We start from the raw sequence: 17,986 nt of genomic DNA, 5'->3' as shown, positions 1-17,986 counted from the left end.
GCCATGAGTCAAGGAATATAGGTGGTTTCTAGGAGTTGGAAAAAGAAACAGAATAGATTCTTCCCTAGAACTGCTTCCAAGGAATGCAGTTCTGCTGATGCTTCACTTCTAGCCCAGTGAAACCTATTTAAGATTCTGACCTCTAGAATTGTAAGGTGAAAAATTTGTGTTGTTTTAAGCTACTAACCTTGTTGTAATTTGTTAAAGCAGCAATGAGAAAATAAAACATAGAGTAAATCTGGAATGCTACAGCAAGAGAACAGAAGAGAGGTTTAGACACTAGTGATGGGTACAGAGGTACAAAGTCTATATAGTGGTCTTAGAATAAATGGAGAAGAATCCTTATGTTTTCCTTAGGCCCTTACAGAAGATGGATAGCTTTTATACAATTCCTCCATTGAATTTCAGTATCCTAAAAATATTTGCTGACTTTCACGTTGCTATCATTTTTTTTTTCGTTGCTATCATTTTTACAGAATATTTTAAAGGATAATGAAGAAAGTTCTTAGAAGCTCTACATAAAATGAAGTAGGGCTTATTATCATAGTATTTGGTGAGGGGAGGGGGAAGTACTTACATTGTGATTCCATAAAGCCTTCTGAGATATACTTAATACCCTGTGAAGCATCACTATGAACAAAGCTAGTGGAGGTGATGGAATTCCAGCTGAGCTATTTCAAATCCTGAAAGATGATGCTGTGAAAGTGCTGCACTCAATGTGCGGCAAACATGGAAAACTCAGCAATGGCCACAGGACTGGAAAAGGTCAGTTTTCATCCCAATCCCAAAGAAAGGAAATGCCAAAGAATGCTCAAACTACCGCACAATAACACTCATCTCACACGCTAGTAAAGTGATGCTTAAAATTCTCCAAGCCAGGCTTCAGCAATATGTGAACTTCCAGACGTTCAAGCTGGTTTTAGAAAAGGCAGAGGAACCAGAGATCAAATTGCCAACATCCGCTGGATCATCGAAAAAGCAAGAGAGTTCCAGAAAGACATCTATTTCTGCTTTATTGACTATGCCAAAGCCTTTGACTGTGTGGATCACAATAAGCTGTGGAAAATTCTGAAAGAGATGGGAATACCAGACCACCTGACCTGCCTCTTGAGCAACCTGTACGCTGGTCAGGAAGCAACAGTTAGAACTGGACATGGAACAACAGACTGGTTCCAAATAGGAAAAGGAATACGTCAAGGCTGTATATTGTCACCCTGCTTATTTAACTTATATGCAGAGTACATCATGAGAAATGCTGGGCTGGAGGAAGCACAAGCTGGAATCAAGATTGCTGGGAGAAATATCAATAACCTCACATATGCAGACAACACCACCCTTATGGCAGAAAGTAAAGAAGAACTAAAGAGCCTCTTGATGAAAGTGAAAGAGGAGAGTGAAGAAGTTTGCTTAAAGCTCAACATTCAGAAAACTAAGATCATGGCATCTGGTCCCATCACTTCATGGCAAATAGATGGGAAAACAGTGGAAACAGTGGCTGGGCTCCAAAAATCACTGCAGATGGTGATTGCAGCAATGAAATTAAAAGACGCTTACTCCTTGGAAGGAAAGTTATGACCAACCTAGATAGCATATTAAAAAGCAGAGACATTACTTTGCCAACAAAGGTCTGTCTAGTCAAGGCTATGGTTTTTCCAGTGGTCATGTATGGATGTGAGAGTTGGGACTGTAAAGAAAGCTGAGCGCTGAAGAATTGATGCTTTTGAACTGTGGTGTTGGAGAAGACTCTTGAGAGTCCCTTGGACTGCAAGGAGATCCAACCAGTCCATCCTAAGGGAAATCAGTCCTGGGTGTTCATTGGAAGGACTGATGTTAAAGCTGAAACTTCAATACTTTGGCCACCTGATGCGAAGAGCTGACTCAATGGAAAAGACCCTGATGCTGGGAAAGATTGAGGGCGGGAAGAGAAGGGGACAACAGAGAATGAGATGGTTGGATGGCATCATCGACTCGATGGACATGGGTTTGGGTGGACCCTGGGAGTTGGTGATGGACAGGGAGGCCTGGAGTGCTGTGGTTCATGGGGTCACAAAGAGTCGGACATGACTGAGCGACTGAACTGAACTGAACTGAACCAAGAGTTCCAGAATATATACTGACTTTTAAATGTATTATGTGGAAATCATTCTAAAATACATTACATACTTTCTGACTTTCTTAATCTGAGCATATGCCCTAAGAACATTCTCTTGATTTTTTGAATTTTTCAGTTTTTCCAGTTACTTTCTTTGGTCAAGGCTTCCAACAGCCTCAATTCACTTCTATACCAAATTCTTCTTCTCTCTTCTAATGTGATGCCTCCAATCTGTTGTGCTCTTTGAAAATGGGTCAATGAACTCAATGGAGTTGTGGGTAAACTAAGAGTAAGGGAGAGCCAAGTGACACCAAGGGCTCTACTGTGAGAACATCACAAAAGCTTCTGTATCTTTTTTTTGGTGTGTGTGCCAATCATAGGTCATTGTTACTTACATCTTGATTCTAAGATGACTACCCATGTTGTAGGGTGGATATCTTAGTTCTGGAGAGATGTGGGGGTGCTGCAGTTTTTCGCCACTCTTAGCCAGGTGCCATGAGATTGAGGGAGGAGAAAGAATAAAGCCCATAAGCTCTAGGGCAGGGACATGCTATGTGCATCTCTGTGATCATGAAATCCACATGCTCAGTTAATGTTTTTGAGTGAATAAGGATTCCTTTGCAAAGTCAGCTCAAGGCATATTTTGAAGTCTTTGCCTTACGTACAGTTATTCCTTCTGTTTAGATTTCTCTCTCTCTTTCTGAGAAATCTTTCCTTCCCTTTATATCATATCCATTTTCCCTTCAGGATGTTGTATTTCATGTCACTATTAGATGTAAGACAATCATATTTTCTATGAAAATATGAATTAAAAACCTTCTGTTAGAAACATTTTTACTTTTAGAAGAAGCTGCTTGTTAGTTGAAATTGAACTCTAAATATTAGTATTCAGGTGATATTAAAAATGGAATGGCTCATAGGTTTCTTGTGTAAAATCTGGAAGCAATTTGCAAACATAGATCAAGAGTCTTTAGAATGTTCATATTCTTTAGTAATTCTTAGAATGTGTCCAAGGAAAATGATCTTTTTAGGCAAAGGTTTCTATTTTTTACACAGAAGGTGCAACTCTCTGTGCTTTAATTTCCTGAAGGATTGGTGAGCTGCAGCTTCTTTTCTGCTGAGAAGGCTGCATGAAGTGGTTCCCGGGCTCTGAGAGCTGAGCGGAGTCAGGGAAAGATCTTTTACCAGCCAGATAATAGCATCAATGAATTATTTGAGTGCCAGGAATATTATCTTTGGTCTATCTATTTTTTTCTCCAGATTTGAAACAAAGGGGGAAAAAAGTACAGTCTATTTAGATAGGTAGGAGAAAAGTAAGGGGAAATAAACAAAAATTTTCTGTCCTGTTCTCACCCATGTCTAAATTTTTTTTGGCAGGAGAACAGACTTCAAGACACAGAATAAGCCTGAGGACTTTATTAACGGAGCCTTGTTATATAATATTTTAAACAAATACTCTTCTGCAGATGGTTTCAGAGACTGTGACACAGCCATCATGGATATTAAATGAATCATTTAGAAATATATATATAACCAGGCTATGGGTCTTATTTTAAAGTTTCACTAATATTCTTTACTGCCTACAGTTACGCTTCTTCTTGAGTCAGGGTACTTTGGTTTAGATCTTCAGCTGGCCTTATTCTCATGGCAGTTTTAAGTCCATTCTCAAGAGCTTTGCTTTCAGGGAACTAACCAAAGCTGAATTCATGTCATTAAGTGTTTTCCTTTCCTTATCTCTTTTGGTAACACATTCTTTATAATCTCCATTGCATTAAATTATTTTTCATTGTTTTCCCGATTCCCTTACACAAATCATGTCTTCCTTATGGTCCCCTTTCCCTTTCTCACAGTGTTTATCATAATTTGTAAATATGCAATATTTGTGTGCCTATTTCTTTAAGGCCTGTCTCTCTTCCTAGACTGTGAACCCCGTGACATCTGGGGTGACCTCTACTCAACACTGTATACCCATATCATAGCATACAGCAGACACTTATCAAATAATGCCCAACAAATAGACAAATATATTTGCTTTTGAAAAAGAAAAGGTCAGAATTCACAACAAACAATGTGTTTTACCTTTAGGTCAGCAGAAGGTTTTGTGATAGTTCAAAGGGTAAAGTGACAAGTGATTTCAACCTTGGACTAAATGCATGAAAATACAAGTTAGACTTGCTATCACATATGAAATTGTACCCTTCTGTGATACAGACTTTTTATTTTGAACCTTGGAAAGGGGTTAACTCTTGCTAAAAAGAACATAAAAGATTTTGTTAAAGTAGAAAGCAAACCAACCATCCCATCACCCACAATAGCAGCAAAGAAAAAAATCTCCAAAGTGAACCTTTTCAGGAATGGTAGGAAATAAGATTAATAAAGTATAAATTCAGTTAATGTATCAAAACTCTGTTAACAGTATTTTCTCATTGATTTCTAAAAAACAAAAAAGAGGTATAATTCTTTAGGTCTATATTTTTCTCAATGGTTACACACTGATCAAATCTCTCTCTTGTTTTTTAAACAAGCTATTTCCTATGTTTTTTCTTGCTTTCTAAATCTTGTCTTATTGTTGGAATGAATTAGAATGAGGGAGAAACAAATAGAACAAACCAAAGTTATGGAGAAAGTATGTGTGTGAACTTTATTTCATCATGAGAAAATCACTTCTGTGCAGTAACAGAGAATACTGACATCTACACGATGATAGGGTGTTCTTTGTATTTAGATACATACCTTATATTTGTACACAATATATAAAATTCATGGAGAAAATTAATTTCTACAGTACAGTTTCTTTGTTGGAAGAGGACTTGTTCCGTTAGTTTCTTTTAGAAAATGACCCCCAGTTCTGTGACTGTGGTACCAAGGATCGCAGTTCCAATCCTGTAATTTATTAGACACCATAATCTTATGAACATTAATCGAAACTTAGAAACTACATCCTCCTGCAGGATGAAAAGAGAGACGTAAGTGCTCAGGCTGCTATGCTATAACTGATTTTAGCAGAATAGTATGATTTCCATGATGCATTATGAATAGAAATAGTTTTCCCGTAGGTCTGGTAAACAAAGATTAACAACATTGCTACAAATTGTCTGCCTGCTCTGATGGCATGCACTTCACTCTTTAATCAAACTGCTGTATACACACATGGGAAACCAGGCCATCCCCCTTGAGGCCCTTCTGCATGGCACCTAGGAAGGCTCCTGGAGGGCTTTAGCACTTAGCATGGTGCTTTGGGAAGGCAACTGCTCTCAAACTGGTAATTCTCTTCCCAGAGAGAAGCTGCCAAAATGAGAGTCCCAGAGGAGGCTTAGCTACCACATCCCTATAACCCAATTCAGGGTAGGTCACGTGGGCTTGTCCCTTTCATTGAATTCTTCTCTTTGAGTAGCATCACTCAGACACGCAAGTGCTCCCTAAGTGTGGTTTTCACAGCTAAGGGCCTTGCAACCTTGCTGTGGGATTTAAGTTGTGCTTGTTTTTAACCATGTGAACCATTTTAGAGGGTGACCGGCACATGCTGAGGTTTGTGGGAAGTGGGAGAAAATGCCACCACAGTTCTTTTAGCTAACATTTTGAATGTGAACAAAATCAACATAATTAGCTCTGCAGAGGGAGGTTATGGAGAATGCCATGGGACGGGGGTGGCTCCTGTGATTAAAATGACACCCAGAAGGTCTGAAAATGCTTTGGCACCAACCACAAATTCCTCACCATAGGTTTAATTTCATGTATGACAATTGCTTTTAGAGTGAAAATGTGAAGTGGCTCAGAGGTTATACCTGGCCATCAAATCCAAGCCCCTCTCCTGAGATGGGTGGCTTGCCTCTGATGACCAAGATATTTACAGTATAGCCAAGAAGCAAAAGTTCTCTAGAGATGGACCTGTGCAGAGGGCCCAGGCAGCCTAACCAAGCCTAGAGGGACTGGCAGAGGTGAGAATGGCCAGGTAATGCCGAGGTGCTGGTCTCTTCCCGTCTGATGCCCACAGGGAGCCTGTCCTGGTGCGTGAAGGTTAACCAGGAGTGGCCAACAGGCCCTCTTGGCACAGCTCTGGGCCCCATACCCCTTGGAAACACATTCAGTTGAATAAATCCACAGCTGGAAAGGACCTTGGCCCCACCCTCAGACACAAGCAAGTGCTACAAAGCAATTTAGAATCCTCGGGGCAAAGCTGGCCAGTGATGTGTGTCGTGGGGAATGGGAGCCCGCCCTAGAGCCTGGGTAACATTTGCCTCACACACCGCGGCACATTCAGGCATTCACTTGTCAGCTTCTTCCACTGTAGCTTATTTAAGAGTGTTATCAAAGGAAGCCGCCGGCCCAGGCCATTGGAACTGCTGCTGTGGACGCTTTGGTCTGATCCCGTCCACACACCATGAGCTCTCTAAATGCAGGAGAGAAACAGCGGCTCTGTGCCAGAATGCAGGGCAAGTCATGGAAACACTTGCGAATGTGGGCAGTGGTGGGGTTACCTCCGGGCTTGCCAGCCATTCTAGATGCCTCGCAGTTCTCGCTCTGAGGGATACTGCTGAAGGGCCTTACCCTCAGACGTCTGCAGGACCAGCGTCTTGCTGTACTGGCTGACTCCCGTTTTGTTGAAGGCCTTGATGCGAGCATTGTACGTGCTGTTGAAGTGAAGACCATCCACGGTGCACATGGTCTCCTTTCCAACATATACTTCCTGAGGGTCAGAAAAGAATGGGCCACCATTTAACTCTGAACTTGGCTCAGATAGTAAAGAATCTGCCTGCAATGCAGGAGACCTGGGTTCAATCCTGGGTTTGGGAAGATTCCCTGGAGAAGGAAATGGCAACCCACTTCAGTATTCTTGCCTGGAGAATTCTGTGGACAGAGGAGCCTAGCAGGCCACAGTCCATGGGGTCACAAAGAGTCAGACATGACTGAGCGACTAATACAATACTTTGTTCTCAGTTGCTCAGGAGGCAAGTGTTGCAGGATGGATAAGAGAAGGTACTTTGGGGTCCGCCTGATCTGACTCATCCTGTGAGATACTGGGCTCTGAGCTGACCTCTTTTAGCTTCAGTTTCCTTCTCTGTAAAACTGGGACAAAAATACCTATCTTATGAGGTTGGTGTGTAGATTATACAAGGTCATGTGTGCAAACTGACTAGTGTAGTGTCTTGTATTTAGCGTGGGTCTGTCACCTCACTGAATGCTAGTTATTAGCAGATGAAGCTTCAGAGATTAAAACTGGGTATTTGGGGTCATAGCAGTCAGACAAGACTGAGCGACTAAACCACCACTACCATAGATAGCATTATCCTTATTAAGCTGGCATTTATTCAGTATATTATACCTACTGAGCTCTTTATTCACCAGTATGATTTATATTTAAAAAATAGGTTTGAAAACATGAATGTGGTCTCTCTGGTATGTTTATAATCCACTGACAGCTTCAGGAACTGTCACAAAGATGACATTCAAAGCATAAGAGTTTCTAAGTGCAGGAAGGGAAATCATGACTTTTCAGATTTTTCCTCATAGTACAGAGGGAAGAGGGAGGAAACAGGGAAGGGAGGAAGAGTGGTATTTCAAAAGCTTAAAATAAATCCTAGCATAATACATCGTTAGCAGAGGTTAGGTATTTACCTCCCTCTTTAGCTGTACATGTTGCAACATTACGCTGATGTAATGAGTAAACATAATTTGAGTCCAAAGCGCAGCCTCAAAATGACAACTCCTTAGAGGGATGCTAGGAAGACTGGTGGCTGGGTCTTCAGTATACTAAGAATTTTACACGAATGATTCAAGTGGCTCTTAACAACAATGCATGAGGCACATGTTATCATTATCATCTCCTTTTTACAAATGAGGACCTGAAGGCTCAAAGAGGTGAGAAATGGGCACAGTCCCACAGCTTTAGGGGCTCGGTTGGGACTGGAAGGCAGGCAGCCCGACTTCAGAGCTTGCAGGACTGTAGGTACTTTCTCTTCAGAAGGGAGGGGCAATTTCTATTCCGGGACTCCTTCATCCTTCTTCGATGGGACAAGGATGAAGGCCTCAGATGAAGGGCGTGCAGGTCCTGCTGGGTTGGGTCTGAGGCTCTGAGGTGGGTCCTCTGTGGTCATTACCAGTTTGGTTAAGAAGAAGTAGGTTTGGCAACCCACTCCAGTATTCTTGCCTGGAAAATGCCATGGACAGAGGAGCCTGGTGGGCTGCAGTCCACGGGGTGGCAAAGAGTTGGACTTTGCGATTAAACCATCAACCAGTAGGTTCTCCACTTACCCGGAACTGACCGCCATTGCCGTCATCCAGCTCCAGAATGTATCCTTCCGCGGGCACCGTGGACAGAGGCGGCTGTTTCCAAGACAGCGTGGCGCTGTTGTTGTGGGTGCAGCAGTCCTCCAGCTGCAGGATGGGAGTCGCTGGGACTGGAGGGGAAGCTAAACAGAAATTAGTGTAACCCTGACTTCTGTGGAGCTGTCAACACTTCAGCATCTCGGAATGCTCAACACCCACTTGTAAACAAGTGGCTGGACTAAGTTCCTAGCCTGGGGAGCGGGGGGACCTGAATAGGATCTGCCTCACAGAATCTCCAGGCATGGCAATCGTTTCTTCTCTGGTGCATTTCCTTCACTGGTGTCTTTCCAAGTTCACAGTGTTGCTTCCTACCTAACTAGAGGGAAGACGACTCCTGTATTCTCATCCCCTTCAGCATGGAAGGCCTCACCCCTCAGGGAAATGTTTTCCGTGGCGTCCGGATTTCCCATCTTGCCCACTAAAGCCTAGTTCATCCATAACATCGTTGATACATGTATTGTAAAGCTATTCTGAGCCTTAAACTGCATTTAATAAAATGGGGACTGTCTATGCCGAGAAATAACTCTGAAACCACTACGTACCCTGTCTAAAGTTCTTTCATTTTTTTATTAGTGATTCCACTCAAGATTTTGTGCACGTAAGTAGCTACAGCTGTGGATTTTTGAAAATTTGGTACCAAGGGATACAAAAGTGATTTCTCAGTTTTGAAACTTCTGAGGAATTTGACAGCATTCTTTCCAGGTAACTATGTCTTGAAAATGGTACTAGCCCAAGTCTGTTTTTGTGCTGGTGTTTAGCAGTCAACTGTGAGCCGGAGAATACTATGGGGGCTGGCAGGGAGGGTCAGAGTGTCCTCCTGACCTTGTGAAAATCTGTCACAGTGTTACTAGACACAATACCCTCTCCCACTTCTGTGCTGAGTCTTGTATGAAAACTGCAGATTAACAGAGCCTTCAATCATACAGACATACAAATATCAGGGAATGAATAATCCTCGTTTCTAAGGTATGAACTCAATTGATGAATCTGGGAGCAGTGTTTTTACTAACTGCTTAAAAATTGTTTTCAGCACCAAAACATGATTTTATTTTTGTAGCACTTTTAACATGGGAGAGAATGGTTTGGACCACGTCCAGGGACGTTCAGATGAACAAATGTTAATTGTGGAACGCCTGGTATGCTGTACCAAAACTGAACTCAGAGTGTCATGCCCTAAATTAAATCTGCTCCTTGCCAGTCACCCAAACTAAGAAGAGAGTTACTTTAACAGTGGCTTAGAAAAAAGGTTTTGTGGTGGATAACCTAGAAAACAAAAGCAGGGACTAGAATATAAGAGATGTAAAGGCGAAGCAGGTCTATTATACTTAAGAAGGCTGATACATTACAAGAAAACCATGTCTAACTTAACACATCAAACATAATTATATCAAAATTATGACCAGTGAATTGGAGGTCATCAGTTTATGAAAGGAAATCCTGTTTCGAGTTTCAATGGCACAAAAAATGGAATCTTATCAGAGAACAATAGCTTTGCAGCCTCAGAAGTCCCAGAACATCTAGATATGGAGGAACTGCACTGCTTTAGGCTTCCCTGGTGGCTCAGACGGTGGAGAATCTGCCTGCAGCAATACAGGACACCTGGGTTCAATCCCTGAGTCGGGAAGATCCCCTGGAGAAGGGAATGGCTACCCATTCCAGTATTCTTGCCTGAAGAATTCCATGGACAGAGGAGCCTGGTAGGCTACAGTTATGCGGTGGCAAAGAGTTGGACACTACTGACTAACACTTTCACTTTCATTCACTAAATAGACTACAGGACTGGCTAGAAAGAGGAGGCAGGAGACAGAACTCCTTTGAATGATTCTAATGACTTTCTATGCATAATAGATATCATCTAGGAACCTGTTCCCCTGGAGGAGGGCATGGAGACCTACTCTGGTATTCTTGCCTGGAGAATCCCCATGGACAGAGGAGCCTGGTGGGCTGCAGGCCATGGGTCTCAAAGAGTCGGACACGACTGAGCAACTAAGCACATCACAGGAACCTGTTACTTAACTGGAGGTTAATTTAAGGTCACTATTTTAGTTAGAAACTTACTTTGTCATTTAAATTATTTCTATAGTAAAAGAATACCTCTTAACATATTAACAGTGGAGTAAAATCTGACCCTGAATACCCTTTGGAAGGACTGATGCTGAAGCTGAAGCTCCCATCCTTTGACCACCTGATGTGAAGAGCTGACTCAGTGGAAAAGACCTGATCCTGGGAAAAATTGAAGGCAGAAGAACAGGGTGAGAGAGGATGAGATGGTTAGATGGCATCACTGATTCAATGGACATGAACTTGGGCAAATGCTGGGAGATGGTGAGGGACAGGGAAGCACGGCATGCTGCAGTCCATGGGGTCATGAAGAGTCAGACACAACTTTGCAACTGAACAGTAACAACAAAATTTGACGAGTTTAAGCAAGCTGTTCTTCAGAGGGCTTCTAGAGACAGGCAGTGAGTCTCCCTGGGAAATATTTCTCTTAACTGTTGGTATTGGTTAGGGACTTCCATAAAATAACAACTCCTTGGACTTTATTTCATTTTCTGCCTTATCAGTCTTCATTTTCCCTTTTTTCATGTTTCAGGCAAGTCTACATTTCACCAGTTTTAAAGTCAACAAGTAAGATTCTGAAAATGGTTTCAACTTGAATCACACAAATGCTTTCAATGTCTCTGATAAGAAATTCACATTTCCCATATAGACATAGGTATAATTAAAAGATTCACTGAAATATATAGTGTCATGTGTAATTAAAACATGTGAACTGCATTTGTAAGTACTCAGTGGGATATACTTTAAAAGGCCAAGGAGTTAGAAAAAAGTCTAACCAGTCTCTAATCTTCAGATCTTAACACTATTCCAAATTTAAACAAATGAACAACAACAAAAAAGCAAATTAGAAAGAGAGAGGAAGAGAGAGAAGGAAGGAACCTGGGAACATTTGCATGTGTCTAAATCTATTTCTCAATGTGCTGAGAATTATTTTTTCTTTTTCCTTATTTACCCCAAAGTGACATTGAATATAAAAGGAAATGTGACAAAATTACACTCTTGTTAACAAAGACTAAGGCTGGCATTTCAGAATAACAGATTTTATTTTGGGTGTTGTATCTTTATGACCCCTTTTCAATTTATTAGGTATAAAATAAATGGTCTACAAGAATCCAGAGTATTTTCAAATGGATTTATCTCTTATGCTTTGGAAATGGACAGTATTACAGTTCCTGAGCTGAACTCTGAGAGAAAAGGTTTTGTTTTATTGAAATTCCTATAATTGGAGCTATAATAACTGTCTTAACACATTCATGATCATTCCTGGACATCTTTATTTTTCCTAGATAACTAGTTTCCTCTGACCTGATGAGAATTCTAGTACTCAGTATCCTCTTAGCCTGTAAAATCAAGCTTCCAGCTAAAAATTCTCTTAGACACAGAATGGTAGCTGTTCTTACTGACTTCCTTGGGGTCTGGTGGAGCCTCATCTCAAAATTAAATTCTGCCACTGTGGCCTGTTATACCAAGGTTTTCAAAAGTCTTACCTTTTTAAGGTCATTCTAGTTCAAATTATCTCTCATGATTTTCACATTTACTTACTTTTCTTTCTCATCCTTCAGATTGACAGCCCTCACACCATCCAGAATTCCTCTGTGAGGGTTCACAAGGGTGCGGTGAGGACAAGGGAGAACAGGGAGCTGTGAGGGAGCAGCGAGAAGGCCTGTGAGGTGGGAACACTGCTGAGGGCCAGGCTCTGGGGAGGAGCTTACACGCGTCCACTCATTTAATTTTCAACACCAGCCCACAAGGTAGGTACTGCTGTTATCTCTATTTGTAGACAAGGGAACGGAAACACAGGAAGGATTCAGGGCGAGGCAGTGGCAGAGCTGGGTTTTGACGCCCAGCAGGTTGGCTCCCCGGGCTGGATGTTTACACCACTACCTCTCCAGTCTGGGGCTCAGTAATAGTGAATTAGAGGGAGAGTGCAGGCCTAATTCCAGGAGCAATGTTTCTTCTTAGTTCCTATAATGTGAACGACAAAGCTTCTCAAGAATTGCTGGTATAGATTATAATAGTTCACCTTAAGAGCTGTAGTGGCTGGGAGAGCAACTTTACTGTCATCATCTCTGAAGGTTCCTCTGTGGACTGTCATTCCTTTTTATGATGGTTGAACAATACAAATAGCATCTGAGGAAAGTTTAGACTTTAGCAGAAGGCCAGGCTGTTTCTGCAAAGCTGGCATTAGTACTTTGCTGAGCATAAACTTGCACACAGGCTTGGAGGACATGAATTCTAGGCTCCCAGAGCATGAACAGATTTCATGCAAGTTCCCACACATGGGGGCTTCCCTGGTGGTTCAGTGGCAAAGAATCTGCCTGCAATTCAGGAGATGCAGGTTCAGTCCCTGAGTTGGGAAGATCCCCTGGAGAAGGGAATGGCTACCCACTCCAGTATTCTTGCCTGGGAAATCCCATGGACAGAGGAGCCTAGTAGGCCACAATCCATGGGATTGCAAGAGTTGGACACGATTTAGCGACTAAACCACCACCACCACCCCATGTATGCTCATCCCCATCTCTGCCAAACCTCTGGGTGTTCTTTTTCCATGATCTATAGGAGAATCTGTTTAGATCACATTGTCGTTGCCCATGACCTTGGTGCATATTCAGGGCTTTTTAACATTCAACATGAGTTAATGGAGATTACTGTGTCCTTAGGTGAGTAGAGGCACTCAAGAGATTAATATCTGTTGGTCTATGGGTTAAAAAGGCTTGATGAACTGTGAGGTCAATGTTTCACCCTGGGTCAGAATGAACACCCTGACATCTGGCGTTTTATTTCAGCACTAACTCATGAACCTTGGGATACTTTGTGTCCTTAAACAATTCTGGGGTAATAATATTTTCCTGGGAGAGAGTATGTATCTGGAATCTATTCTGAGCCAAGCAACAGAGCCCTTGATAGACTGGCAAAAAAGATTAAAATTTCCTTCCCATGACCAGGTAAAAGTTGAAAATAGCAATTTAGGATTAAGGAAAAATGTTTCTATTACTCTATAATAAAAACAGAAAACAAAGTTTAATTGGTTGTTTTCTACAAAAGAAAAGCCTGAGAGATCAAACACTACTCCCAGTAGTCTGGAAAGAGGGTAAGATGATTTTCTAATCAAAATGCAACTGGAAAAATGTCCTTACATTTTGTGATGTTTGAACAAAGAGGGTACCAACATTCTTCACTCAGATCTCAATTGCTTGAGGGTGATATGGAATCCAAAAGAGCAGATCAGTTAAATCCTTAGCTAATAAGAGAATAATTTTAGACAATGCATTTTAGTTGAGTAGCAGATGCTGTGAGAATATTTTAAACTTAGCAAGAGACCTATCTTCTCTGATGTTAAAAAAAAGGCATCTGAGATAAAATTTCAAAACCAGAGAGATTCTCAAATTTTGAGTCAGGAAGTAGACAGATATTTTAGTTGTAAGTTTGAGTCACAGACTTAAATGCCTATTTCAAGTAACTTTGGAAATATTTTAAACTTCCTACTAATCCACTTAGCATAATTAGAAATTATATATTGAAACCAACATATTGTTAATCTTACAATGGTCAGATTAACACCATTTCAAGTGCTACTTAAATTTGGCTATTACTACATGGATATGAGGGTGCAATTTCTTGAGATATTTTTCCTGACTGTGAAGCTCAGTTTGCTAAACTGACTATGAATATCCTAAGAAAATAAAAAGACCAACAGCGCACTAGGCACGGTTGTGTATATGCTAACAGACATCAAAGAGGCAAGCACGAGAAGTCTTAACTGCAGGTAACTGAGTTCTGGGTCATGACATTTCGGCTTTTTCTCTCCTTTGAAAGTGTGACAGATAAAAATTATCCAGATTTTAAGGAGGACTGGGCTCTTACTGAATTAATTAAGTTTAGTGAACACAACACACACACACATAAACATATGAATTAACTCCTCAGAGGGATACTTATCCGAAGTAAATAACATGAAGTATTAAAAAGAAATGGAAAATGAAATAATCTAGTCTCATACCAAGTGGCCTACTATATTAACTTCATAAATAACTGTTTTGGATAATTTTGTGTTCTAGGTGAGTTTTTGCTATAAGAGTATTCTGCACTTTGGCCTTTCACGTGCATGGCATTCTCTGCTGTGTGTACAGTCATGTCCACAGTTATGCCTGTGTGCAGCCCTAAGTGGCCACGTGATAATGCTTTAGGAGTGTGATCTGTGATGCACAACACATGAACCTGTAATTGCTACCTCCCAGGAAGGGCCCCTTCACTCCAATACAATTGTTACCACTGTGTCAGCTGGCCTGGACTCCACCATGGCAGATGGACATCACTCAGAATGGATGGGGGAGGAGAGGGCTTTCAGCTGATTAAAGCATCTGAAAGCCCTTCGGCCTCTGTGCTCTACCTGCCCCTCCTCCTGCCCCAACACCAAGACTAATTGGATTGACTCCTTTTTTTTTCCCTCTGTTTCACCAAAAGCCCTTACATTGCCCTTTTGTGACACATTTTCTCCTCTGGCTACTTGTGACCTAATCTTTCAATGATTCTACCTTGTTGAAGGAACTGGGGACAGGAAGAGGCTGATCAAGGGGGCTCTGCATATTATTCGGATGGTGACACACCACAGGCTACCATGTAGGTGTTAAAATTTTTTTAAAGCCTGAAAGCATTGCTGCAACAAAAAAATTTTAAATTTCTCAAGTTTAAGAGATGAATTCAGTTACTTCTTGAAGAAGTGGCTTAGTAAGGCACTAACTTTACAGCACAAACTGGAAGTTGTGGTTGTGGGTTCTGGAACCATGCTCCATGGGTTTAAATTCTGGCCCTGCCAGTCACTAGCTGGGTGAGCCCAGGCCAGTGACTCAGTCTTCCTGCACCTCAGTGTCCTCAGCTGCCTACTAGGATTGGGAGAATAAAATGAGTTAATCCATAGAAAGCATTTTGTAATCCATGGAAAGAGTATGTCTGATTTGGTAGACAGCCAGTAAAAGCTAAATGTTTTTGTTACTACAACAAAGCATTTTTATTTACAATCTATACACTAGTTACTTTGAAAATTAATAAAGGCATTATCCCAAAGCAATACATATTAAACAAAAAGGTGAGGAAACTGAAGATAAAAGAGGACAAAAACTCATTAAGAGGATGAGAGAAGTACTGTACATTACCCGGGACAGGAATGTGTGTAACTGCATGATGTAGTATAGACCCCTGACACCTGCAGGGTTATATGGTTCTGTATAATAAAAGGACATATGCAGATTTTTCTTAAGACACAAAAATTCTAAAGCATTGGATTCTAAGTTATTTATTCCATGGATGCTTAAACTGGGAGAAAGTGAAAAGTGAAAGTGAAGTCGATCAGTTGTGTGTGACTCTTTGCGACCCCGTGGACTGTAGCCCACCAGGCTCCTCTGTCCATGGGATTCTCCAGGCAAGAATCCTAGAGTGGGTTGCCATTTCCTTCTCCTAAACTGGGAGAAGCAAAGAGCAAATCAATTACTTTAGTTTTAAAAAAGATCAGAAAATGACAAAGTTATGGAGATGGAAGCCAGATCAGTGGGGATGGGGGACTAAACCGGGCAGATGAGGGAAAGCTTTGATGGAGTAGTTCTGTATCTGGACTGCAGAGGTGGTTACACACGTGATGCGACGGCATGGAACTACACATACACATACTGTACTGATGTCAATTGTGATGTTATGTGACAGTTATGTCAGATGCAACCATGAATGGAAACTGGATGAAGGGTATAGGGGACCTCTCCTTACTATTTTTGCAACTTACTGTGAATGTATGTTATTTCACCATAAAAAGGTTTTCAAAAATCAGAAATATTTTTCAAATGGGATATTACTTACACTGCCATAAAAATATTATTGCATGGTTGGCTTGAGTTTTTACCTTTTCTCCAAAGAGTTATATTCCTTAAGATAATTTTAAGTACTTGTATGTCCCCTCAGCAGATACTACAAATCTCAGAGATCTTGCCACACCCCTTAATTTCAGAGACCAAAAAATTTAAAATGTTAAAGTTTTTATTACATACTTTCATTTTCCTTCTGTACCCAGGCTCTCATTTTCCTGACCAGTATAGGCAAGCCAATTCTGATCCTCTCAAATTCCTGCTAATCCACAATCAACTGTCTGCAATTATCTCTATCCCTGTAGAAGCAGTTTCAATGCTGAACTGCTTTGATTTATATCAATATATCGGGGTTACCATCTGTAACAAGACGTTATTTATGTACAGTGATGTTCTTTCTCTTTCTTCTTCTAATGCTGAGCATGTGAAATCTCTTAAGTCTCTCAAAAAGGCGAGTATTGAGTCCATCTGATTTATCTGACATTCCAGCTACAAGGATACACATTTCCGTTACACAATAAGATGGGAGCTACTCCAGACTTTTGTAACACTAACCAGAGGGGTGTGTGTGTGTGTGGACTTTCTCATCTCTCAGCTGATTTATAAACCTGGTGGCTGCCTTTTGTTTGCTGCAATCTGCAAGCTGCCTTTACCCTGCTTCCAGCAGGGAGCTGCTCTGACTGCGTGGGGCACAGGCACGCACCTTTCATCTGCACAAAGTCTAGCTGGTGGATGGACTGCAGCAGAGGGCTGTTGTCCAGGCTCAGGTCGAAGTCCGTGGTCATCCTGGGAGTGAGCGTGCCTTTCCCCCACTGATCCTCAGTCAGGTGCACTCTCCTTATGAGGGCATCAGAAATCTATTGAAATAAAGAGCATAGCCTAAGAAATACAACCCCACACTGGGCACTCAAACCGCTCTTTGGCTCTCCCAGAGTGCCCCACCAAGTGCCTTGGGACCCACACCCTCCCTGTTTCTATGCAGGCAGCAAGGAGCTTCTGATGGTGAGAGTAACCTGTGATTTATCATGAAAATCTGAATACTTCTGGGACTCAGAGGGATCACTATTTATAATTAGAAGCTGTTAGTTGCTCTATTATATGATTTAGATACATGATCATGCTATTTATGACTGATCAGTTAGAAGCCAACAACATTCAGTAGTGATATGTTTAGCAATTACTGAAATCCACTAGCACCAACAATCATAGGTTTCTGATATGAGCTATGGGTATCATGTTAAGACCTAAGACCTAATGACTTTTACTAAGTGGTTCAGAGAGGTTGCATATGATCATCTGTAAGATAAGACTTCCTACACATCATCTTCATGCATGATCTGATTCTTTGGTAGAGGACTTTTTCATTTCTTATATTTAGGCCCCCCCCTGCCCCATCATTCTTGGCCAGTTTGGTAGAGTGTTAGTTGGAAGGAAGCTACATGTTCCTTAATCAAGGGTCCATTAATCACTGGGATCAAAAGTTAAGTAAAATTTAGCTGACATCACAGCATGTCACTAAAACAACACTAAAGAAATCATGAGACATCCAAACAATGAAAAAATTTCACTCTGTTTGGGAAATCACTGACTTGCCAGAAGGAGGTGTAAACAAGGTAGAAACATGTGTATACTTACATTTCTGACAAAACTGTCC

General features: G+C 41.3%; 1 protein-coding gene across 9 annotated transcripts in view; it reads right to left on the bottom strand.

Moving 5' to 3' along the window:
* Positions 1–17,986, bottom strand: part of TRIM9 (tripartite motif containing 9) — a 118,308-nt gene that overhangs the window by 19,215 nt on the left and 81,107 nt on the right. For 6 of the 9 annotated variants that reach the window (XM_043920691.1, XM_043920695.1, XM_043920693.1 and 3 more), the window contains exons 5-7: positions 17,036–17,189; positions 8,345–8,502; positions 6,641–6,779 (exon numbers count right to left, since the gene is read on the bottom strand). In XM_043920691.1, the coding sequence (XP_043776626.1) occupies positions 6,641–6,779; positions 8,345–8,502; positions 17,036–17,189 (451 nt within the window). Of the gene's footprint in view, positions 1–4,710; positions 6,483–6,570; positions 6,780–8,344; positions 8,503–17,035; positions 17,190–17,986 lie in introns of those variants that run through there. The other 3 variants (XM_043920692.1, XM_043920698.1, XM_043920700.1) reach the window with 2 other exon arrangements.

This window comes from Cervus elaphus, chromosome 12 (assembly GCF_910594005.1).
Source record: "Cervus elaphus chromosome 12, mCerEla1.1, whole genome shotgun sequence".
Taxonomy (NCBI): Eukaryota; Metazoa; Chordata; class Mammalia; order Artiodactyla; family Cervidae; genus Cervus; species Cervus elaphus.
This window is presented reverse-complemented; position numbering and strand designations above follow the sequence as displayed.